The sequence below is a fragment of the Lactuca sativa genome, chromosome 8 (assembly GCF_002870075.4).
Source record: "Lactuca sativa cultivar Salinas chromosome 8, Lsat_Salinas_v11, whole genome shotgun sequence".
Classification (NCBI taxonomy): Eukaryota; Viridiplantae; Streptophyta; class Magnoliopsida; order Asterales; family Asteraceae; genus Lactuca; species Lactuca sativa.
The window spans coordinates 177,864,855-177,891,765 of record NC_056630.2 but is presented as its reverse complement, the minus strand read 5'-3'; the positions used below and the strand labels follow the sequence as shown (position 1 = coordinate 177,891,765).

Below are 26,911 nucleotides of genomic sequence, written 5' to 3'. Positions count from 1 at the left end.
TTGTCTTTTCCATATAAATAGTAATGTATTATTCATTATTAGGGTTAAGAGTGAGGCAAAATGTAGCCGCCACGTGAGGTTTCTTATTTATTGTTAGATTCTTTATTCTATGCTGAAAGTGTAATTTATTCCTCATATTTGAATAAATCGAGTGATCATTTGACATAATCTTCATATTTGTGTTTGTTCTTATTTTCCGCATCTTGTTCATCAAATCTCAATTACGGTTTTAATCCTAACAGATCACTCATGTCAGATATACCAATCGATCCAGATCGTAGCTCAAAAGGAACGGAAGGGTCACATCTCACCTGGGACCCACCACCTGTACTGCTATCAGAACCCATCTGAAAAATGAAGCTATATACTATGTCCTTAGACACAATAAAATATTCATATCCGCTTGGAACTATCCTCTGACATCTATACTCATAAGCCCCAGCTTCCTCTCAAATACCCCTCCAACACTGAGCACAAGGTTAGCTCCCGACCCAGCAGTGGAACTTCTAAAGGCTACATATTACACACCCAGTAAATCGACTTTACAAACTTCCTTCTCATAATAGCTATCTCTGCCCATCATATGACACACCAGTCACGAAGTTCGCTTTACCTCAAGTGAATACAACAACCCCATCTGAAGTTGCTTCACCTCCGAACTCGGTCGTCTACCACTCACTAGTACCATGCGTCTCGTGGTCTTTCCCAAACAAACGAGCTGACCCACTCAGGTCTAAGACATCAGATGGAACCCATTACCTTTCAAAATTAAACCCATCCGAAGATTCAAAATCTCATCCTACCTACTCATTACACAAATAGAGCCAATCTCAGGCTCGGGAGTCTGATTCAATAGAAGAGTTGGAACTACTCATTTCCAATCTGATACTCAACTCATGCCCCGTGATCCACGAATCTATACGTACACCACTTCTCTAATTAGGATGTAATGATTCCCGACCATCACGGAGACCCAAATCCCAACTTTGGTCCAGCCTCCAGTTTCCCAAAGACTCAATTGGTAAGGCTACCCAAGCCTAAGAGCTCCTCTGCGTCATGCTATGACTACTGAATACTATGGCTCCCCATAGTTACAACATTCTTTCTTATCGACTAATGAGTGCTACGACTCCCCGTAGTCTTAAGACACTAACTCACTAACTCGTGAATGCTACGCCCCCCGCAGGCTTGCGACACTCTCTCATTGATTCGTGAATGCTACAGCTCCCCGGAGGCTTAAGACACTCTCTCACTGACTCGTGAAAGCTACGGCTCCCCGCAGTTTCACAATACTCTCTTACTCGTCGTGGGCTCACTCCACGGTTTTTCCCTGACAGCCCCGAGTGATTACTCCCACTCGGATCCACTCGCTCTCTTATAACCCCACAATCTCATCCTCAAGTCATCGCCCCACTAAGCTCACTAACTCATGCTCCGCGGTCCAATCATAGATAGGTACAAACACACCCTAATTAAGCATCACTACTCCTGACAACAGTAGTCGCAACAAGACACTTTTTTCTCGCTACAATTCATATTCATGGATAATCCTATTCGATGACAATTAGCTGAAGGGCTCACACTGGAACAATAGTCACTAGGTACTCCACTGGCCATCTCACAAAATCAAGTCTCAAATAATCCAATAATTTAGGGCATCGTACTCGGATACCTCGGTACACTATCATAGAACCTCACGATTTCATGCCTCAACCACTGATTTTCCACTCACGACATCATACTCGGATACCGCAGTACACCCTCTCAGAATCTCACAATGTCTTGCCTTGACCACTAATCTTCCTCTCACACAACTCGTAACCTCAAAATACTCTAACTCACGATTTGAAACACGGAGGAATCATCAATAACTGAGAACACATTGATGACAATCCGAAACCCCGTCCTCTACTGCTCAAAACTCATGCGAGAATACTCATATGGACTCTAAAGTTGGTTTCCAAATCAACTGTTTCCCTTCCGGGAGTGCACATAACAACCCATAAATCAAACTAGAAATTCTCAACAGTCGAAACTGGACCTCAACGAGCCAACCACTTCGAACTCAACCACTACAAACTCGAAGAATTCCTAACCACAATAAGGTCCATGACCAATGAATACTCGTTGTGGATACACTCATCCTTTCATGAACACGTACACCATGCATCATCTCGCTCTACACCTTGCCTCATCCACCAATAACCCAAGTCTCATATGCCTATACCACAGATCTCCATAACCAATTCTCTAACAACACTTGAACAGATTGCTGATCCTCTCAATAAAATACCTAGTTCTCCCCCACTCAGGGTTCGACCCATTACAAATTATCATACCAACAGTATACTCAACAGATTGTTTCACTAGGTACATCACACTTGACTCTTGGAACGTACAACGTAACACTCAATGATCTTCCCAATAGAGACCAATCAACTCCAAATATCCCGAATCTCAGATGAAATTCTCGGAATTCTCCCCACGTGTCTGCCTCTAGTCATCCTGAAATCTCATACCGACACACCGCCGAATATCCCAACTGTCCCGAATTAGTCACGAATCTTGATCGGGACACAATGTACTCACACACCTCATCTCCGATCCCTCAACCAACATTTCATCTTGTGGATAATCATAGAAGCAAGAGACCTCTCTTTCACACTCGATACACAACGTAGGCATCGAGGGCCGTCGGCCCGGTATACTTCTCTTGATCACCTGGAACTGCTTCTAAAAAGTATGCCTTACTCAACTAAGATATGTCCTTATCCTCATCCATCTTAGTCCATACTGATGACTCTCTCAAGGTATAAGAAATACCTCGCAGCGAACATACCACAATTACTCTAGTGAAAATATCGCAATTATGTGCTACCCCTTGGGGTTACCTCCAAACTCTGTAACCAGGAACTCCTTATCTCGTTCGCTTCATACGAGAAGCAGAAATAGAGTAATTCTTGTCACATGATGTGACATTTTAACCATCGGTCGATCACTCAACCCAGACCGCAATCTTCCTCAGCGTATCACCTCCACTTTTCCTTAAGTCCTGCGACTCCAACTGGCAGCCCACCAGTCAAGTCTTCGGGATCTAAATTCAAATACCTCACAAGGTACACTCTATCTAAGCTCACCCATCATGGCCCTCTGGCCCCACAGTTTACCATATCCATTCCCAGTCTAAACACCCATCGTCGGATAACTGGTAAAAATGGCAATACACTCTGCTACAAATCATTGTACCTGAACCATGTTATCTCCCTAGTACCTGCTATTTAGAACCTTTGGAATCCTCCATGTTTCGAGTATGGGTCCTCTGCTTTCAGTAGTACGGGCCCATACTACTTGCCACATTTACCTATACTTTCCACATGGATCGTCTCAGGTTTCCTAAGTAGCTGCTCAACCTTCTCGATCACCAATACCATTGCACATGGTCTCTCTCTAGCAAATAATCTCCTCTATCAGCGTACTCATTTGACTAAGGTATCTCCCTAGGCTCTTCCTAGGTTCTCATACTAGTCTTCCATCAACTGCTGAAGAACTCCTCATGATGACAGCCATCTACCTCCTAAATATCATCATATTCACTTAGTAGCTGTCTCCCATCATCAAGAGTTCCACAAAGCACAAAGCAAGCAGCATTCAGGCATCGAGTCACCTCTACCAACACATAAAACCCCCTCTAGCACACAACTTCACTTGCTCTATCCGCAACTCTAAAAAGGCATTACCGAACTCAGGCAACCCTATCTCGCATGGGTATCTCACTACCCTCTCAGTAGATTCCTCAAATGTACATCTAGGTACCTCCCCTAGATTACTCCTTTACTCAAAGCTCTCTCTAAAAGATTCTTGCTAGATACTTTACTCAGCACATAAACAAAGCAAATAGCAGATAATAGCAATCAATAGCATTCCCTAGGCTAACGCATCATGAATCAAGCAACCCTAGCCCTAATTTTTGAAATACGTAGCCTATTTTCTAGCATGAAACTCTAATATCACATAATGCAAACAAATAATGGTATTTTGAGAAATCACCGTTTGGCCTCTGGCTGATTGTACACACTGCTCCGTCTCTCTTTCTCTTTAAACTCGTGTTTTGGGAAATCCCACACTCGAGCTACTGGTCAAATCTCCGCCCCTTCATGGCCTTCAAAATCCATAGTTGACCAAAACCCTAAAGTCAATGGAAGTCAACAGTCAAAAATGATCCAACTCTAAAAGTCAACAGAAGTCTACACCCAAGTCAACATTCCATGTTGACTCAACTCGCCGAGTACAACTCATGAACACGTTGAGTCCCTCAGAACTCAGTAAATCGCAAAAACTTGGCTCTACTTGCCGAGTTTCTAGCCAAATCGTTGAGTCCATGCAGCGTATAAAAGATCAGGAAAACCCTACCTACTCGTCGAGTTGTCTCATCAGCTCGTCGAGTCCATTCTGAATCTAAAGACGGGTAAAACCCTGTCAACTCGTCGAGTTGTTTCTGATGGGTTTGAGCCATAAGAACTTTCCTATGTGCACATGCAAACCCTAATGCTTGGATCTAGTTTTCTCTAATTGAACATGCAATGTATCAAAGACTTATATTGATAGATCTAGTGTAAACATTCAAATCATAACATATGAAATCAGATCTAAAGGAATACCTTGAATTGCTTGCTTGAATCTTCTTGTCTTTGGAGCATAGAGTCCTAATTGTCACTCCTCTAATGGCTTACAAACACCAACTAGCAAGAGGATGATAATAGAGAGAAAGGAGGGTGAGAAAATCGGCTCTAGGGTTTCTTGAGATGCAAGAGTGCCGATTTCCTCCACCCTAAGGGTCTATATACACTATTGGCTACTAGGGTTACACCTTAAACCCTAATTGAATAACTTAGGCCCTAAGCAATCCAATAATCCCTATAGACTAGGCCTTGGACGATTTCTAGGTTTCTCCAAACCCTAAAATCGTCCACCCTCTTATCCATAAAGATTCATAGCCCAAAATACAACTATCACACATTTGACAGTTTATGCCCCTTTATTCAATTAACTTCTTTAAGTCACCAAATTAATTCCTAATTAATTTATGACTTATATTAATCAAATAACAATATTATTATTCCTTATATTATTCTCATAATATATTAATAATATTTCTTCTCTCATTATAAATCATCCTGTCAAGTTGCTATGGTGAAGGCAAGCCAAAAGGACCATGCTCAATCGGGTCAAATACTTGCCAAATATAGTTACAGCCTTAGACACTATTCCAACAGTCTCCCACTTGGATAAGTCAGGTAACTATATACACAAGCTTAATCCGATTAGCAATCATAGCTCTCAAAGATGCTGTCAAACTCTGATCTTATCAGTCCTGTCCTTTAGATAAGGGATCGTACAGTCCTCTGTTCAGATATCATGCGGACACAATCATAGTCCATCATTAATTTTCTCGATCTCAGATTTATTCGACATAGAACTTAATCGAACACATCAATTCAGTTCTGACCGGGCCCGACACATAAGTCAAATCAAATCATCGAGTGGCCGAGATATTGCTTTTACCCTCTTAGGATAAAAGTAACAGATAAACTTCGACTTATATGCATTTACTTATTCGCCAATCAATCATACACAACAATGCGTTTTATAACATCAATTTACCGATGCGGTTTCGCATCATCAATGTACAACCAATTAACAAATAACAAACCATAGATCTAGGTTTTAAGACCATATGATATTATCATCTTGCGATCACTTACAATATATATATATATATATATATATATATATATATATATATATATATATATATATATATATATATATATATATATATATATATACCTTAAAGTGATTCCAGCAAACACGGTTTTGTTCCAATGCTCAAAACTAGTTCATAAGCACTCATGAACGTTGTAGCAAACCTTTGCTATGTCTAATACAATTTAGACAATCTACATACCAATTCATGACAATCTTCTTTCATATCTACTTCCAACATATGAACGATTGTGGACCATTCGAATAATTCGATTATTCTTAATAACTTAATTATTCAGGAAGTCAAAACATGCAAAGTGAAACAATAGTTAAACAATTAACATAAGACAGTAACTTTACTTATAAATAATACTCCTTTATTTAATCATCAAATGTCAATTACATTTATCTATTATAAGTTTCTTAAACTATCTAATCTAAACTAATATCATCCTTTAGCCCAATACTCCTAGCATGCTGCATGTGCTTAACCCTACTCAGTCCCTTCGTAAGCGGATCTGCTGGGTTATCTTCTGATGATATCCTCTTAACCACGAGATGTCCTTCCTCTACTCGATGTCTAATAAAGTGATATTTTCTATCGATATGACGAGACTTACCATGATCCCTCGGTTCCTTGGTTAAGGCAACTGCTCCTTCATTATCACAGAAAAATTCCATAGGCTCCTTTATGGCAGGTACAACTCCAAGATCACCAATGAAGTTCTTCAACCATATCGCCTCCTTCGATGCTTAGCTTGCTGCAATGTACTCTGATTTGCACGTTGAATCAGCTACAATTTCCTGCTTGGAACTTTTCCAAGTCACTGCTCCTCCATTAAGGGTAAAGACCCAGCCCGACTGCGAACGGTAGTTGTCCCTGTCGGTCTGAAAGCTGGCGTCACTATACCCTCACACCTTTAAGTCATCACTCCCTCCGAGGACTAAAAACCATTCCTTGGTCCTCCAAAGGTACTTAAGGATATTCTTGACCGCAATCCAATGGGCTCTGCCAGGGTTCCCTTGATATCTACTGACCATGCTCAAAGCAAAGGCTACATCAGGGCGAGTACAAGTCATAGCATACATGATTGAGCCAACTGCGGAAACGTAAGGTACTCGGCTCATCTCTGCTATTTTGGCTTCGGTACTCGGACTTTGAGTCTTACTCAACTTGGCATTACTTTGTATCGGTAATTCTCCCTTCTTCGAATTCTCCATACTAAAACGTTTCAATACTTTATCTAAGTAAGTGTTCTGACTAAGTCCTATTAGTCTCTTACTTCGTTCTCTCACTATCCTTATTCCCAAGATATAGGAAGCCTCTCCGAGGTCCTTCATAGCGAAGCACTTCCCGAGCCAGGAATTAACCTCCTGCAGTGTCGGGACATCGTTTCCTATGAGCAGTATGTCATCGACATACAAAACGAGGAAGCTGACTATACTCCCACTGGCTTTGACATATACACATGATTCATCTTCGCTTTGTACAAATCCAAACTCTTTGACTTTCTCATCGAAGTAAAGATTCCATTTGCGAGACGCTTGCTTAAGCCTATAAATGGACTTCTTAAGCTTGCACACTTTATTTGGATGCTTTGTATCGACAAAACCCTCTGGCTGAGCCATGTAAACATCCTCAGCCAATTTCCCATTAAGGAAAGCGGTCTTGACATCCATTTGACATATCTCATAATCATGAAAAGCAGCAATAGCTAGCATCACCTTATTAGACTTTATCTTCGCAACTAGTGAGAAGGTCTCATCATAGTCAACTCCGGGAGTTTGAGTAAAGCCCTTCGCAACCAATCGTGCCTTATATGTGTGTACATTTCCATCCATGTCGGTCTTCTTCTTGAAGATCCATTTACACCTAACGGTCTTACGTCCGGGCACATTACCAACCAAATTCCAAACTTGGTTGTCATACATGGATCGAATCTCGCTGTCCATTGCCTCTTTCCATTTTTCAGACTCCGGGCCTGCCATGGCTTCCTTATAGCTATTAGGTTCATCTAGATTTATTAGTGTACCATCACTAATATACGTGTCCCCTTCGGTAGTAATATGAAAACCATAAAACTGGGGTTGAACTCTAACTCTTTCGGAACGTCTAAGAGGTAAGGACTCGTCAATTGGTTCAACCGGAGTTTCCTCCTTGGGTTGAGCGCCAGCGGTAGAGGTTCCTTCATCACTCGATTCTTGAATCTCTTCAAGTTCGATCTGCCTCTCACTGTCTCCTTGGCTTGTCAGTTCTCGCTCTCGGAAAACCCCTATCCTCACAACGAAGACAACATTGTCATTCGGTCTATAGAAGAGATATCCAAAGGATTTCTGCGGGTAGCCGATGAAAATACATTCCTCATTACAAGGTTTGAGCTTGTCGTGAGTATCTTGTCTTACGAAAGCCTCGCAACCCCAAACCTTGATATGTGCTAATGAAGGAGCTTTTCCTTTCCACATCTCGTGAGGTGTTTTGGCAACCTTCTTAGTAGGGACTCGGTTAAGGATATGGGCGGCAGTCTCTAAGGCATACCCCCATAACGAGATAGGTAGTGAAGCACGACTCATCATAGAACGAACCATGTCTAACAAGGTTCGATTACGCCTTTCTGGCACACCATTCAACTGTGGTGTCCTAGGTGGCGTCAATTGCGAAACTATTCCGCATTCTTTGAGATAGTCGTGGAATTCAAGACTTAGGTACTCTCCTCCTCGATCGGATCGAAGCATCTTGATTGTCCTGCCCAATTGATTCTCCACTTCATGTTTGAATTCTTTGAACTTTTCAAACGTTTCTGACTTGTGCTTGATTAAGTAAATATACCCATATCTACTATAATCATTGGTGAAAGTCACATAGAAGTTGTTCGCAACATTTGTGGTGGATCTAAAGGGTCCACATACATCGGTATGTATGAGATCCAATAAACCCTCACCCCTCTCACAAGTACCAGTGAAGGGTGACTTGGTCATCTTTCCAAGCAAACAAGACTCACACGTGTCATCTTCCCTAAGGTCGAATGACTCCAACACTCCGTCCTTTTGGAGTTGGGCTATGTGCTTCTTGTTGACATGTCCAAGACGACAATGCTACAAACATGCTTTACCCATACCATTGGAAGAATCCACGCATAAAACATCATTTCCTAAGTTATCTACAATCATAACAGTCTCATAGATTCCATTACAAGGCATTGCCTCAAAATATAAAACACTATTTAGATAAGCATAAATCGAACCATTCTCATTATTAAACGAATATCTAAATCCTTGTCTAAACAAACCATGAAATGAAATGATGTTTCTTGCCATATCTGGCGAGTAGCAACAATTATTTAAATCTAAACTTAATCCATTACTAAGCACTAAAGAATACACTCCAATCTTGGTGATAGGCGACGATCTTCTGTTTCCCATGATTAGATTTATTCTTCCATGCTCCACATCCCTATTTCTTCTTAGTCCTTGCAATTCAGAACAAATGTGGTAACCACACCCGGTATCAAGAACCCAAGAAATAGCATGAGATGAATCATTAGATTTAATTGTGTAAATACCTGCGAAAGACGGCTTGATCTTTCCATCCTTGATGGCTTGCAGATATTCTGGGCAGCTTCTCTTCCAATGCCCTATTTTGTGGCAGTGGTGGCACTCTGCCTCCTTCGGGTTAGGGTTGGGTTTATCAGGATCAACCTTGGTCCCACTAGAAGAGGAACCATCTCGGGACTTTCCCTTGCGGTGGCTCTTTGACGGAGCCTTCCTCTTTTTTCCCCTACCCTGCCCTATAGCCAAAACAGGAGCAGTGGACGGATTGGGAGTTTGTGCAACAGAATTGTCCTTGAGGTTGCTCTCAGCAACCCTTAGGAGCCCTTGGAGCTTGCTTTTGGAGCTTGCTTAGGGTGACCTCTTCCTTGTTCATGTGGTAGGTCATCCTAAATTGGTTGTAACACGGAGGCAAGGAATGAAGGACCATGTCGATAGCCAAGTCTTCCCCAAAGTTGACATTCAACTTGCGAAGACGATCGACATACCTTTGCATCTTTTGCAAGTGAATGGTTAGAGATTCTCCATTACCCATTTTAGTAGTGATCATGTTAGTGAAGATCTCGTAACCTTCCTGCCTCACGTTTTGATGGTATCTCTCCAATAAGTCTTGATGCATCTCGTACGGATACATGTCCTTATAGGACTTTTGGAATTCAGTGTTCATTGTGGCTATCATGATGCAATGAACCTTCGTTGCATCACGCTCATGAGTCTCAAAAGCAGTCATTTCAGCCGGAGTAGCGATTTCTGGATTGATCTTTTCAAGCTTCTCATCAAGGTCATACTCCTTGTCCTCGTAGCGAGCAATCGTGCGAATGTATCTTATCCATTCGCTAAAGTTTGTTCCATCGAAAGTTACCTTTTGACAAAGGCTCATTAATTTGAACGAGCTAGCAGCAGCGTTGTTTGCGTTCGACATCTACAAGTAGAAAAGACAAAGTTTGATTAGAATTGAATCCCTAATTATCACCCATTATGAAAAATTAGGGCTAGGATCCAACAACATTATTTACATATTAGAAAAGGGATGTTGTAATCCAATATGCAAACAATTTCAAGGTAAGTGAATGACGATTCACTAATTCTCCATCACAAAACATAACCTTAAGTTTTAAATGCATTTAGAATTCCTAGATTTCGATGAGATTCATTGAACTTTTCAATGGCATGTTTAAATCTCGATATGCCCCTCTCATTTGTGACTGGGATGCCGAGGATCACAAAGTGGGTGTGAATAACCATGCAAATATACACGGTGCCTTCATTGTTACAATCACCTATTCGATGTGCCGGTAAACCACATACGCTCCACCGAACTATGATAAACAATGAATCACCCTTTGCCACCTTTGCTTAGAACCAATTTGTGTGCCGGTAAACCACACACGCTCCACTAACTTCTTAGCAAGGGTGCAAAGTGTAATTTCATGGGTTTGCATCAATTCACTTTTCCTAAAGTAACTAGGATTGGGAATTTGAAAAACATGTAGTTACTTTGTATTTTAATATTATACTTTTAATGAGGAGATAGGGTTGCCCTATCCTACCCGTTCGGCTAACGACCCTCCACCGATCAAGCAAGCGGTGGGTGTGAGTGTACACCCATTAAGCGCCATTTTGTAGGCAGCAACCTTATACCCACCTTATAGACCGACTTCGTGAATGAGGCCTACTAACGGTAAGACTAGCATTTTAATTATACATATATATATATATATATATATATATATATATATATATATATATATATATATATATATATATATATATATATATATATTAAGCTTGTAATCATATAGTATTATAGGGTTGAATTTTAAACTTGTAAAATTCTAGGGTTTGAAATTTAAATTGTCTAAATTAAACTTTTAATCACAAAACTTAAATTTCAAAACTTGAGGACACGTTTTAAACTTTTCAAAACATAAGGGATCAAATAACAAATAATTTAAATTAACCATTGAATCTTATAATTATCCATATTTGATTTATTTAAATGTTTCTTGCAAAACAATTTACCAATTTAATTAAAATAATCAATTAATATCATATAAGGAAATTATTATTCAACTAATTGGTAAATATCTTTTGTTAGGTCAAGTATATACTCACATATATGTTAAAATTCGAATTTTATTGACCCATAAAGATTAAGGCAAGTTTCCATAAGAAAAACAACAAGAAATCCCGAAACTAGCTCCTTCTGACGCTCGAACTCGCCGAGTACCACAATGGACTCGCCGAGTTGAGGCCTACTCGCCCAGTCCACTATGGAACTCGCCGATTTCATTAGGCAGAAGGACAAAAATCAAATTTGGCAATCAACAAGCAATCAATTAATGCATCAATTCAATAGAAACCAATCAAGGCTCTGATACCACTGATGGATTTGAGCCATAAGAACTTTCCTATGTGCACATGCAAACCCTAATGCTTGGATCTAGGTTTCTCTAATTGAACATGCAATGTATCCAAGACTTATATTGATAGATCTAGTGTAAACATTCAAATCATAACATATGAAATTAGATCTAAAGGAATACCTTGAATTGCTTGCTTGAATCTTCTTGTCCTTGGAGTTTAGAGTCACAATTGTCACTCCTCTAATGGCTTACAAACACCAACTAGCAAGAGCATGATAATAGAGAGAAAGGAGGGTGAGAAAATCGGCTCTAGGGTTTCTTGAGATGCAAGAGTGCCGATTTCCTCCACCCTAAGGGTCTATATATATACTATTGGCTACTAGGGTTACACCTTAAACCCTAATTGAATAACTTAGGCCCTAAGCAATCCAATAATCCCTACAGACTAGGCCTTGGACGATTTCTAGGTTTCTCCAAACCCTAAAATCGTCCACCCTCTTATCCATAAAGATTCATAGCCCAAAATACAACTATCACACATTTGACAGTTTATGCCCCTTTATTCAATTAACCTCTTTAAGTCACCAAATTAATTCCTAATTAATTTATGATTTATATTAATCAAATAACAATATTATTATTCCTTATATTATTCTCATAATATATTAATAATATTTCTTCTCTCATTATAAATCATCCTGTCAAGTTGCTATGGTGAAGGCAACCGAAAAGGACCATGCTCAATCGGGTCAAATACTTGCCAAATATAGTTACAGCCTTAGACACTATTCCAACAGTTTCATTAACTCACCGAGTCTGTCGCCCGTCCAAACAATCGGGTAAACCCTAACCGACTCATCGAGTCAGCTCACCAACTCATCGAGTCTATTCAGTCCATTTTCTCATTCAGACGATTTTGGACAAAAATAAGGTCTCATACTCTGGATGTAGCCTCCTAAGGTTGAATCATCACGTAAAGTGCAACCTTTACGTTTATATATGGCATATAGGACTCAAGATGCCAAAACAAGCACCATAAAGGTCTTTGCTTGAAGACTTGCCCAAAGCTTGACAATTATCGAATCTTTGGGATTATAGGGACTCATATATCTTAGATCTGTAGTCTAAAATTCCATGACCAGCTCAACAACTCCAAACTAAAAGACGGATGGGATAAAGCCCTAAAACTCTCTAGAAAGAGATCTAATAAAAGGAATGATCAGTGAGATAGCTTTTTACCTCCAATTGAAAGCTAGCACCAAAAGAACACTGGATTCAAAGCTTATTCTCATTCCAAACCTTCTTTCTCTTCAACCCTCTTCAAAAACTGCACTTGAACACAAGATCTTTAGCCTTTCTCTCTCTCATAATGACTACAACTCGTCTAGGGTTTCTCTTAGTGTGTTTAAATGGTCATGGAGGAGGAAATCAGGGCTTAAGGGACTTTAAATAGGGTGCAAGCCCTAAAATCAGGGTTTTCTCAATACAGACTCAACTCGTCGAGTCCATCCTATCGACTTGACGAGTAGGCTTCATAACCAGCATGGACAACTTAGCCCATATACGATGAGTCGGGAGCAACCAACTCGTCGAGTAGGTCCTCCAAAGTGTATTATAAATCTTAAATTTCTCATCCAGGATTCGGGGTGTTACACATGGCTAAATATATGATGAAAACAAATGAAAAGAGACATCAAACAACTAATCTTACTAATCTAACTGAAGGAGATAATCCACAGTCTTCAGATCTTCAGAAATCGTTGAAATCAAAGAAGAAACTCCTCTAAAATCATATTTTCATCATCTAGAACTTTAGGAATCGACTAGGGTACCAAAACCCCCTACTGGAATGACATTAGGGTCTTTTTATAAGCCTAATAGGAAAAATGGTAGTATATGCGATCGCATGTTTTAAGAAAATGTGTCTCGGGCCTTTTAATGAAGTAGAATGATATTTTGGAACTTTTTGGCAAAGTTGAGATCGCATGAAGGGTAGTTACGATCGCATTTTTTTCATTTTTTTCTCCCAGATGAATTTTTGGCATGAAAAAACCTCGAAGACAAGTCACGACCATAAATTTTATCGCATAAAGGCTTCATGCGATCCCATGGACAACAATTGCGATCGCATGTTTTGCTTAAATCGTCCGAAATTTTGTCTAGTTTTTAGGACATTTTTAATCTCGTCAATCAGAGTTACGGTTCATGAGATATGGTCAAAATATTGACAGGGGGTCAAAGCTGCCAGCAACATCCTTTAGCTTCAGATTGTAGAATCTATCTTTGTGTGATCAATTCGACTGAATGTTTCTTGACCAAACATCTTCCGATCATTCCGCAGAATCCTTCATAAGTTCCAAGCTCCATTTTAAGCTCCAAACGTGCATCCAACTACTCCCAAAGCGCTGCTCCACTCGAACTATCTAAAATTGACATAAAAACATGAGTAGTATGAGAATTCTAACGAAATACATGATCTGAATAGTATTTAAGCTTATGCACATGAAATAACATAAAATATTATGCAAAGTACTACTAAAACTAATCCTACACGATGCATAAAATGGCCTCTAACAGGAACATGGGTGGATGCGTAGTGATCATGCCAGGCCCATCCCTTTCGAACCATAAGTACCTAAAACCATAACCATAAAAACTGTAAGCACAAAGCTTAGTAAGTTTCCAAAAATACTACATACCATACATAATAATCACATACTGGCCCTGCCCTTCATCGGGTCTCGCCTGACATCAAGCCCCACTCAGTATACATATGTCAGTCATTAGGCCTCGTCTGGTACACATATAAACATATAAACATATAATCATACGAACACATGTGATAATCACAAAGACAATAACATAAAATACATTCATCGAGCCCCGCCCAACATCAGGCCTTGCCTGGTAAGCATAAAACACATATTGATAACTAGCATACAATATACTAATCAGGCCCCGCTTTACATCGAGTCCCGCCTGATATCAGATATCATTGCATGAAGAGTCACGCGGACAGCTAGCATTCTAATCATAATAAACCATAGGTCGGCATTGATGCCTTCGACCCATCAACACAATGAGGAAACTCACATCTAACTGCTGAATCACCAGATAAATCTCTGTCTGTCACACCCCAAAACCAAGAACGGCGGAAACGTTCCGGGGCGGAGGACGTCATGTACAGTATCACAACACAGTAAATGTAAATAAGCAAACAACATCATCCATTGCATTAAATATATATAATTTTAATACAAGTGTGTTCTGTACAACTATAGACACCAAAAATAATGAAACACAAAATAATATGAGATAAGTCTTGAATGCACTCCATCTTCTCAAAAGCTGGCCTCGGTACCTGTCTACTGATGACCTGAGAATACAAGTTATTTTGAAAGAGTTTATCAGCATTAAGCTGGTGAGTTCATAAGTATTTTAGTGTCAATGTTTCTTGTAAAAACGTTTGAACCTGTCTCAATGAATAAGTTGTAAAAATGTAAGTAAATGTTTGAAAGTGTTTGTAAAAGTTTGAATCCCTCAGAAAATCCTATATTTTCTATACAAGTAACCTTCTACCAAGGCTAGGCTGTTTCGTAAACTTTTCTGTTGTAAAAGTGTGTGATTACCCAAATATAACTATCATTTGTTAAAAATATAGTTTGTACATTAATGCTTAAGTGAGGTTATCACTAAAATATGTAATGGGTGAATCATTGTAGTACTGTAGCTTTGTATATTAAGACTACTGATGTACTAAATACTGCTACCTTAAACTGGATTTATATTAAGGTATATTGTGATTAATTGCACCATGCTATCGACTGATAATCAACGACATAATGAACGGTCGTAATAAGAAATGACGTTTGGCACCCGCAGACCTACAGGTCCGGCTGTAGCTAGCAGCAAGGTGTAGGATAGTCAATCCAGTATAGATCTATACGCAAACTCACGCTCTCCCTCCAAGAGAATTCTGGCTACAACTCAGGCCATGACATTTAAGGCATGCCCGATACAGTGGATCACAACTGTTAAGTATTCATGTATATGTATTGTTTCTCGTATATATGTATATGTATTGTTTCTCGTATATATGTATATGTATTGTTTCTCGTATATCTGTATATGTACTGTTTCTCGTATATCTGTATATGTATTGTTTCTAGTATATCTGTATATGTATTGTTTCTAGTATATCTGTATATGTATTGTTTCTAGTATATCTGTATATGTATTGTTTCTAGTATATCTGTATATGTATTGTTTCTAGTATATCTGTATATGTATTGTTTCTAGTATATCTGTATATGTATTGTTTCTAGTATATCTGTATATGTATTGATCCTGCGTTACCCCGATGGTAACCAGTTAATGATGTACTGATGAGTATGAATATGTAAGTACTTTTATGTCCATACATGTATATATGATATATAAGTAATATGGAAAATGACCTTCGGATGGTCACCCGAAATCCCACCAGACCACATCCAAATCGAGGAAAAGGAAATAGGGCGGATAACATTCCTAAGCCTTTTGAACATTATTTATATATCTATACATATACGGGCATGCAATTGTATATATAAAGCATAAATAAGTTTTCATAAAACATTTTAAAACATAAATATAATTTCAAGAGATGATTGACTTGATGTCGATCTATAAATCATTTTGAAGGCATACATTGGTAAAACAGTTTAAGTATAAGAAGCAGTTGATTGAATCACAGTCTATAAGTAAATTTGGATAGTAAAACAGTTTATAAAACATTTCAATAGTAAAGCAGTTGAAAAACAGTTTAAACAGTGTGAAAATCGTTGTTTTCCTAGTTATTAATCACATGTGATTAAATGCAATCACATGTGATTGAAGCAATAACTTATAAGTATTTGACTTGTATTCCCCCCCATAAAGTATTTAAAACACTTAAAATCATTTCAAAGGTTGATTCAAGGGGTATGAACTCACTTGTGGTGAGTCGTTTGAATTGCGGTGTCGGCTACCGTGCTAGGTGACAAACGGAGACTGGTTTACACGCACGAGCCTAGTTATCATATAATAAACATATATATAACTAATTAGACACATAAAAACTTAATTAAATAAGTTAAGACACTTAGAAAACATTTAAACACTTTTATGAGTGTTTAGGGTCCAAATGGTTGCATCTAAGTTGCTACGGGACAAGGCAAAAGGGTTTGAAACATCAAATAGCCTTGTATAGGAGTTCACCATCCAACAAACCCCACACCTTGGAGTTTACGGCCGTAAACTCATAGGTTTATGGCCGTGAACTCCTCAAATGGTGTTTTTGGGTGTTTTGTGGTGTCATCTTGCATCTAGAACTCTCCTATCTTTATTGGAATAATGCATGAAGTAGTTTTAAGGCTCTAGAACACTCCATAAGGGAGTTTACGGCCTAAGGTCCTTCACCTTAGAGTTTACGGCCGTAAACTCTAGGAAATAAATTGATTTGAGGCACTTAAACATCTAGAATGGCATCCATGATTTTATCTAAGGCTAATGGGGGCAAGAGGCACACTTTGGTGCCTTCACTTGGAGTTTACGGCCCAAGCCATGTTCCTTGGCCATAAACTCCTTCCAAGGAGTTGTTTCTATGTGTTCTTCTCTCCATTCTAGTCCCAAAGGTGCAAGGTAATTTGTCTAAAGGCTTAAGGGTAGCTTGGAATGATTTTTGTCCCACAAAATGGGGTTTACGGCCCAAGAAGGGTTCTTGGCCGTAAACTCCTAAAAACTTATGGTTTTTATGGGCTTTTGGTGTTCTAAACAAGTACAAGCACTAGTGGTTAAGTTCCTTAAGCATTTGGGGAAAGTTTTAGGGCATTTAAGCCCTTGAAAAGGGGTTTACGGCCCAAGGGAGTTCCTTGGCCGTAAACTCCTAGAACTTATGTTTCTTGGATGATTTCTAGGCTATAAAGATCATACACAATGTCCTTGATAAGTCCTCTAACATGTGGATGGGTCTAGAAAGCATTAAAGTTCTATTTTGGAGTTTACTCCCCAAGAACGTTCTTGGGCGGTAAACTCCCGGATCTTGATAACTAGACATGTAATCTGTGTTAATGAGCATCTAACAAGCATTGAAACATACTTAGAAAAGTAAACTCACAATATGGGATGAAAACCCGAAGATCCGTCAGAGAGAATATGGCTTTTCTCTATTTGGAATTGTGAATAATGAATCAGTTTAATTCAGAAAACTATTTATAGTCCTGGAATATTTTGGCAGAAAATATTTTTATTCCTGATGTTGGACTGTAACATTATGAAACTTGAAATGCCCAAGTTTCACAATACCAGGAGTATCCACTCTCCTGATATCATCTAAAACGTAAACCCTAATGTACACAAACTTGTTTGGAAAAACTTGAAAATCACAGAAACTGAACTAGCTTCTATTGAATAGATGATGTTCATACAATTGGAAATTTCGGGTTGTCACACTGTCTGTTGGTCCGAAAAATCCCCGTGCTGTCATCATAAACACATCCAATTAATAATTGAACTTCGACCCATATCTAAGAGTCTAAGTTAGGGTAACGGACAAGTTTACCATTTATTTAACTTGGCCCAAATCCAAGACCTAACTCAACCATACAAAAGCCCAAAATATATATGGCCAAATCTTCCAAAGTGGGCCCGAACCCATCATGGGCCTAAAATTCAAGGAAGCCCAACATGCTAGTCCAAAGACCAAAACCCTAATGGCCCAAGGCCCAAAATCGACCCATTGGACTTCTACACATAATGCTTGTTGTTCCTTCCTACAACGCTTGGTGTCCGAACGCAGAGCGTTCACATGCAAACGCCTGGCGTTTGCTCGCTGTTCACCAACTTCCAAACCAATGACTTAATGGCTTAAGATATCAAGTCCAAACTTTAGATCCAATCATCATGGAACATCTAACTCCATAACGTTGCAAACTTTATGGCCATGCATGGTTACAATGAGCCCAAAAGCTAAAACTCCAACTCCTTAACCCATTAAGACACCTCAAAACATTCATGGAGGATTATGAAGACCTAAGATTGCATTTTTATGATTATATACTCACTATTATGCTTGAAAGGACAGTCCAAACCTTTGGGGCATCCCAAACTCATAAAGATCAATTCTTTGGGACCAAAAAGAACATCAACTAGCCCTAAATCAAGATCTAACAAGTGAGACATCAAGATCTGGACTTTATACTTCAAAATGATGCTCCAAGATGTCAAGAGTCCAGATCCACAAGCTAGAGAGCAACCATAATACTCCAAAGATCTTCATTCTCTTATCAAGAACACAAAATGATACCAAAAGGTGAACCAAGGCTTCAAACTCTCATACATACTTAGGGTTTTTGAAATGAGGGTGGAGGCTGGAGTGGTGAAGGGTATTGATGCCATAATGTTCTTTAAATAGGGTGCAAACCCTAAAAATTAGGGTTTGGTCTTTGCGTGCAAACGTCTGGTGTCATTATAGAACGTCCGATGTTTGAATGTCGAGCGTTCTATGCCAAACGTATGGCGTTTGGACCAAAGAGCCAAAAATTCCCACAATAAGGATCTAAATTGAAAAGTAATTTGAATCGGGTGGTACACTTAGCGAGATCAAGAGAATGGGTAGCATCATAGCGTATCCGACTTAGATTAGTGAGAATCAGAAGATGGTGAACTGACTTGGCCTGGTGATGATACATTTTGACTCAATTTTGTTTTCAGGCTTGCATTACTAGTCTATTATAATGGATCATATGTAAAATCACCCCTCCACGATATGGCCCTATGCGGTCGCCGACCATGCACACCATCAAAGATCTCTCACTATGTGTGTGTGTGTGTGTGTATATATATATATATATATATATATATATATATATATATTGATAGCATATTTTATTTCCTTATTTTTATTAGTTTATTTTAGATTTTTAGTTCTTTTTAATTAGTTTTGCATTGTATATTCTTTATATTCTTTATTATGGATCATATCGGGTGTTTTTTTATTTTGCATAAGGTATTTTGCAGGTTTTCGACGTTCATTGCGGTTGCGGGTTGATTGGAGTCGGACATAGTTAGCTCTCGAGGCATTGTTGGGCTTGGCGGATCCATAAAAGAAGATTTGGGCCTTAAGAGTTAAGGACTTGGATATTTTGGGCTTTTGAAGATGGGTCATAAACTTCTATTTTTGGGCTTGGAGCATCGATATTTGAAGCTAAATGATGATTGGTTGGTTTAAATCACATGGATATGGAGGGGACCAAAGGAATCTTTGGTAGTAGAGGAATGAGGAGCCAATAACATTACAACAACACTTGCGCGGGTGGAATTTTCGTCGTGCGGTTACCCGTGCAACTGTCCAGTTTGGGCATTTTGGTCATTTTGCACACCATAACATGGGGGGATAAGATCCATCACTGACATTCTCGATTTTTCACCATTGAAGACCTGTAGGAGGCGATTTTTGGAGCTTGAAGACTCATTTCTTTTCATCTTTCCAAGATATTGGTAGTTTCTTTATGCAATCAGACTTTTGTGATTGTTTTTCTATTGCCATGAGTGGCTAAACTCTCTATATTGGTTAACTTTGGTTAAAACCTTTGAATGTTTGTGGGTTTTTGAAGGATTCATGCTAGATTATCAATTATCTTATGTTTATGGTTCTAGATCATATTTCTTATGCTTGTGTAATGCTTTGATCATGAGCTTGGCACTTGAATGAGCTAATGTTAATTTATTTCTTTGGTTTTGTATTGAATCATTGAATTGACATAGAACAAGAGCTTTATGATGGTAAAAATCATCTTTAGTTTATGAATCATAGCTCCTTTATGGATGTGTAAGCATTGACATCCTCTAGGAATTGGGGATTCCTTCTTTCTTAAGGCTAATCAACTTATTGGGTTCAATTGCTTCAATTAAACCCTTGATCTTGATTAAGAAGGTGTGGTGTGGGCTTCCCCAACCTGCATACTACCTAAGAGGAATCTTGACATATCATGCTTCATGATTGCTATAACCAATTTGGGATGAATGATAAGCTTCATGTTGAATCCTAATGATAAACACACAAATGTTCATTGTGTTGAATTGTCTTAGTTAACCAACTCTCTCCAATATTTGAGCATCTCACTATCTTGCTTAATTCCAAGTTTTTAGTTATTCAAGTCTTTTAGTTTTCAAGTAATCAAACATCCCCCCTTTTAGTTTAATTGTAGTTAGTTAATTACATTAGTTCTTTTAGATTGCATTGGTGATTGAATACAACCATTTCTCCGAGGATCGATACCCCTTTTTACCATTATATTACGTTTTATTTGCAAACAAATAGCGTAATTTGCTTGGTTGACTTCACAACCCATTCTCCTTTCAGTTTGAGGTAACGGATGTACTTGGTCCTTGACATTGTTTTTAATTAAGACCATCATCTATATTTTTTTTTTATACACTTGGTTCAAATGTTGACCAGACTATTTGTTTTGTCCGTTTGTCCGTTAATTAGAGCACCCCACATGCCGCCTACCACATAGAATACTTTTGTGTTGCTACCTTCCGAAATTCTCACAATGACTGTAAATAGAGTCTAATAAGAAAAAGACAAAAATACATATGCATGCAAGGCACGTGAGACGTTTTAACACAAAACAAAAGGCACAACCCAGGACCAAACATGTAAAATAAAGGAAAAATATGAGACAATAAACCCAAATTAAAGATAAGAGAGTTGGATACCAAAAACCCATATTACCCTAAACCACATAAGCATTATTGTATTCACTTAATATAATATAATGTAATAATAAAAGAAATGCAAGAAAATATAGTTGTCCACATACATGTGTCCCTAAATCTAACCATAAAACGATCGGATGGTTTACCGGTGAACCAACTCACTAATTATTATTGTCGACCTCCTACTTTTCTTTCCCCACGTCTATCGTTTCTTCTCATGTTAACTATCTCCTCTCCAACTTTCTTTCCTACATTCTTATATAAAGATGCTGTAACTCGCTTCCAAAACTAACCCAATTAAGCATATACCAAAAGTATATAACTTTACACCCCACAAAGAAGTCTTGGTTTACGTTATCTTTTTCGTTTTTGCGTATCACTGTGAAGATGGCACCAGCACTGGAAGCAGTAGAATTTGATGGATCATCGTCTTCGTTGAAGAGGGTGTGTGTCATGGATGCCGGAGGTTGTTTAGGGTCTTCACTTGTCTACAGTCTTCTTCAAAGAGGTTACTTCGTTCATGCCGCCGTTCAGAGTCGTGGTTGGTTCTTTCTTCTTTCTTACCTTCTTAGTTCTTCCATGTTTCTTTATATTCTTTTCTTTTTAATTCTATATCTTTGCAATCTTTGGTAAGGAATTCAGACATCCTGCTTTCTTGTTTCTTTTTCTTGTTCGAAGAATTTGATAATCGTTTTCTAGTATATGTCTTTGTTTTATGATGTAAGAACTGGGATTTTTCTTTTACAAAGAACCAGACAAAACTAGGCAGATTTGGGTATATTGAATTTTGTAAAAAGATGATCTTTTTAGAATTGGGATGTAGAACATGTGTATGATGAAATATGTCAACTGCTGATAGGGTGTGTGAACGTGACGACTCACGGGTTGCAAGTTGTCAACGAAGGCAAAAAGAAAAACTTGCCCACGTTATACGTAGCCTGTAGGGGACCCATGTGAAGACATTATTTTCATCCTATAAATATGTAGTCTCGCCTACAAGAATCCCTCATATTAACATGACGTGTAGGACACAAACTAATTTTTAATGTTTATAAGTTTTCAATGTTTATTTAAAAATGACATGTCGACATGAAGATAACACAATATATGTTACATCATTTACAATAGAGACAAAAATTGTTAACTTTTTTTGTCCCATCTAAAATGATCAAACAATGTTTGATAGTTATTTGTTCTCAAATCTTTTGTCTTAATAAAAAATCAGAAATACTTTTCTCGTTCTCATCATCAAAATTTGTCCTCAAAAAATTTAGCAGTCTCGCCAGTCCTGTCCAATCCAATCCAATGTAACAATAAAAAGCACAAACTAGAAGTTAAGCCGAAAGTTGAAGAGTGAAATTATGAAATTTTCTTTTCAAGAAAAAGTGAAACCCCCTTATCATGTTAATTGTCTTTCACTTGGTTGCAATATAAAATCAAAATGGCTTACAATTTATAACTCTTTTATAATTTTTCAGTTGAGATGGAGTCTATGGAAAGAAGAATTGTAGACAACAAGAATGTGAGAGTATTCCACACCGACCCGATGGATTATCAAAGTATAGTGGAAGCTTTGGAAGGATGTTTTGGGTTGTTTTACTCATTTGAACCTCAATTTGATCAACCCTCTTATGATGTATGTAATCTATCACTTTTACTTCGGTTAATTTCCAATCCGAAATATCGCATCATACATTCATTAAATTTTATTTTTCTTATTGGCTCATTGTACTTTAAAAATCTATACAATCATAGGAATGAAAATTGTTTCATATTTAGACCACATTGCTATAACATGGTGTAATATGAAGAAATAAAAGTAGGATGCAATAATAAACAAATTCTATGAAAGTACGTTGCTATTTCAAGGACTAAAGGCTTTAATGAAAACAGGAATTGATGGCAGAAATGGAGGTAAGGGCAGCACATAATGTATTGGAAGCGTGTGCCCAAACCGATACAATTGACAAAGTGGTATTTACTTCATCTGCCACTGCGGTATTTTGGAGGGACCCAAGTGACTCAACGCCTTCATTAGGTGATTTTGATGAAAGAAATTGGAGCAACGTAAATTTTTGCAAGAAATTTAAGGTACATATACTTTAGTAGTAGTGTCAAGTATGATGGGATTGGTGGAAGGATGGAATGGAATGGTTCCTTATTCTTGAATGAATGTGATTCCTTCAATTTTGGTAATGTTACATCATGGAATGGTGTGAAAAATTGAAATATAACACATGTTATATAATTTTCAATGATACAAATCCTTTTTTTCAAAAATTCACATTTTAATAAAGTACAATTTAGTTTACAAAAATAACTAGAAAATAATTTTTTGTTATGCAACAGTGTTTTCTTCTCAAACCAAAATATGCAACATTCTCACTATGATCAAAATATGCAACCATGTTTCATTGCGTAAATGTTTATTATGCAACAATATTTCATATTTTCATTTGTTATTGATTTATGCAATGATGTTTTGCTTTTCGTTTTATAAGTTTATTCAATAACGTCTCATCTCATTTTTTACATGAATTATGCAGCCGTTTTCAACCAAATATTCATGTAAAATATTACATCTTTTGGTCCTAAAAGGAAATGGTGTTGCACTTTTTGTATAAAAAACCACTTTCTTATGGAAAAGTGAAATCCTTTTACATAAATGTAGTTTTAATAAACTTTTATTATGTTTATTTGTTATATTCGTAAATAAAATAATTTAAAATAAATAAATAATGTACAACTTAGAATTAATACTATATATACATATAACATAAATATTCTATTTATATGCATACATAGGTGGCCAAACAAAAATATCATCTAATATAATAACTTATTCTTCATTTTCTTATCTTTTTTTATTCCATTATTTATTCGTTCCGTTCCATTCCATTCTATCCAACTAAACTAATCGACAATGTCTCTTGATTTTAATGAACATTTAACTAATCTCTTGATGGAAAATAATAATAAAACAGTTATGGCATGGTTTATCAAAAACATTGACCGAGAAGACTGCATGGGCCCTAGCCATGGACCGAGGGGTGAGCATGGTGTCCATAAACGCTGGATTACTGCTGAGCCCTGATCTCACAGTCACACATCCGTACCTAAAAGGTGCAGCCGAAATGTACAAAGATGGGGTTTTTGTTACGGTGGACCTTAAATTCTTGGTAGATTCTCACATTTGTATTTACGAAGACAGTTCTGCTTATGGTCGATATTTGTGCTTCAACCATGTCATCAATTCCAACGAGGATGCCGTGAATCTTGCACAAATCCTATTACCCGCAGATATATCTTCACTACCACCCAGGTCAATACAAAAAATAAGTGATTATACTGCGTTTGACATGCATGAACTCTCAGAATGTCAATGCAACAAAAATTGCAATTTTTTTTGTTTTTTCCCAAAAAGATGGAACAAGATGGGACAGAGACACGTTCTGCATCTTTTGTGTATGCAAAAGACGAGAATGTCCTCTTCATCCTCATTATAAAAAATAGACATACATTAAGAAAAAGATTCAATTTTAACAAATAATATTATGGTATTTTGCAGTATGATGGTAGGGGAGAACAAGATGATGCCACAAAGAATAAGCAACAAGAAGCTTAACAAACTCATGGCTAACTTTGAGGGTGGAGCTACGCTTAGTGCTACAGAATGAATTCAAAATACCGTATAACAACATTTGTTGTAAATATGTTAATCTTTTAGTCATTTTGCCCGCATAAACACTGAAAAAAAGTATGTAACTATTTATTGTACTTAAGTTATACGTTGATAATATCAAACATGTTTATTATATTAAGTTCGTCTTCAATTGGATTTTTTTTTCCTTGGTATGCCAACACACTTGCTTATATTTTAGATTAGAAACGAATATAAGATTGTGTCGTTTGAAGAAAAGTGAGCGATGCTATAAACCGATTAGAACATGTAAAAAGTAAAAACAACCACTTGGGTTGTGGTGACTTGGTAAGGCATGTGGAAGATATGGTGGATAACCTATTGACCCATGTTCAAATCCTGGCACTACTAAGCCCTTGTGGCCATGGAGGTTCGCCTGCAGTGACTCCAGGGCATGAGGCAAAGCTTCATGTTAGCAGCGGGGGATTAGTCGGTGCGCGAAAGCTGGCCCGGAAACCCTCGTTAGGAAAGTTCCCTTTCCAAAAAAAAAAAAAAAAAAGTAAAAACAACATTCGGTTATAAAGAAAATAAGATGTGCAAACTAAAATATTCCCACGAAGAGCTAAATTTCATTGAAGATTATGGACTCCATTTTAAGAGTTTTATGATCCACTCAATATTTTTAATGGGCTTTTGGATCATTGTGGTGTCTCCAACTTCTTTTCTTTTATCTTAATTCATGATGTATAAAAGGTTCATGTTCGGCGTTTATTATCCGGGTCGACCCAAAACTGGACCTGATCCAACTAGTTTCTAGCCTATTTTGTCATGATTGGGGGCAATATTCGAAACCTGATTAAGCTCATATATACTCTATAAATAACTAAGCCCACAACCTCAGAAGTCCATATAAACATGCTATTGAATCAAAGTAATAAAAATTATTCTCTTTCAGTCTTTTGTATAGGTTATGTGGCTCAGTTGGAAAATATGAACCTAGTATAGGGAACCATAGTCCATCACCCACTTTTGCCCTTGTTATAAGAATCGAAGAAGCTTCGTATATCTTAACATTTTGTAACGTAATTTTTTATGTGATTGAAGTATACCAAGATTGGATTAATATTGATATTTTATTCAAAAGTGATATTTCGTATTGAGGTCAAATAATGAAATTAATAGAAGATGTGAATGATAAGGAAAGTGCGTTGCGATTCCATGAACGTACTTACGTAATCAAATTGTGAGCTTGGAGATGTACTATATAAATGCAAAAGAGTGAAGGGACTTCATATATTTTTTTTGTGATTCTAACACCTTTGTTTTCAGACTTCAACTTAATGAGAGAAATAAAGAGATATAAATAAAAATGAAAATAAAATAAAAGAAAATTAACATTCCTTAGTTTTTAATGGAAAAAGTGAAAGGAAATGGTCCCTCCTAACTTTTCTTCAAATGTAGAAGGATTTTAAAAGAAATAAATAAAATGTTTATTTTCCTTCCACTTCTTTTTTAATTTAGGAACATCAAAATATAATTTTCTTTCCTTTTCATTTCCCTTATTATTATTTTCTTATCTTTGTTAAAACAGGGCTAAAATCACTCACTTTTCATCCCACTCTCGGTCTCTCATTTAGGGTGGTAAACGAATTACCGGACATTCGACGAACTATTCATGAACCATCGGCAAGGAGTTTGTTTATGTTCGGTTATTTAGTAAATGAGCGTGAACAATAGTCTCGTTTGTGTGTGAATGTTCATTTATGTTCGATCATTAATAATTGTTTACGTTCGGTTATATCCGTTTATGTTCACTTACGTCCGTTTATGTGTGTGAATATTCATATTTTCCTAC

General features: G+C 37.6%; 1 protein-coding gene across 1 annotated transcript; it reads left to right on the top strand.

Moving 5' to 3' along the window:
* The first annotated feature begins 21,545 nt into the window (after positions 1–21,545).
* LOC111885749 (cinnamoyl-CoA reductase-like SNL6) lies at positions 21,546–25,237 on the top strand. Its single transcript, XM_023881992.3, has 5 exons — positions 21,546–21,957; positions 22,895–23,052; positions 23,310–23,507; positions 24,401–24,738; positions 24,985–25,237. The coding sequence occupies exons 1-5, from the start codon at positions 21,804–21,806 to the stop codon at positions 25,091–25,093; spliced, it is 957 nt and encodes a 318-aa protein (XP_023737760.1). The 5' UTR covers positions 21,546–21,803; the 3' UTR covers positions 25,094–25,237.
* The last annotated feature ends 1,674 nt before the right edge of the window (positions 25,238–26,911 follow it).

Excerpts from the sequence above, each read along its gene's own strand:
- LOC111885749 (XM_023881992.3), top strand. The coding sequence starts at position 21,804 with ATGGCACCAGCACTGGAAGCAGTAGAATTTGATGGATCATCGTCTTCG. Across the intron at positions 23,508-24,400 it reads ATTTTTGCAAGAAATTTAAG|TTATGGCATGGTTTATCAAA; the intron begins GTACATATACTT and ends ATAATAAAACAG. Across the intron at positions 24,739-24,984 it reads ATATCTTCACTACCACCCAG|TATGATGGTAGGGGAGAACA; the intron begins GTCAATACAAAA and ends GGTATTTTGCAG.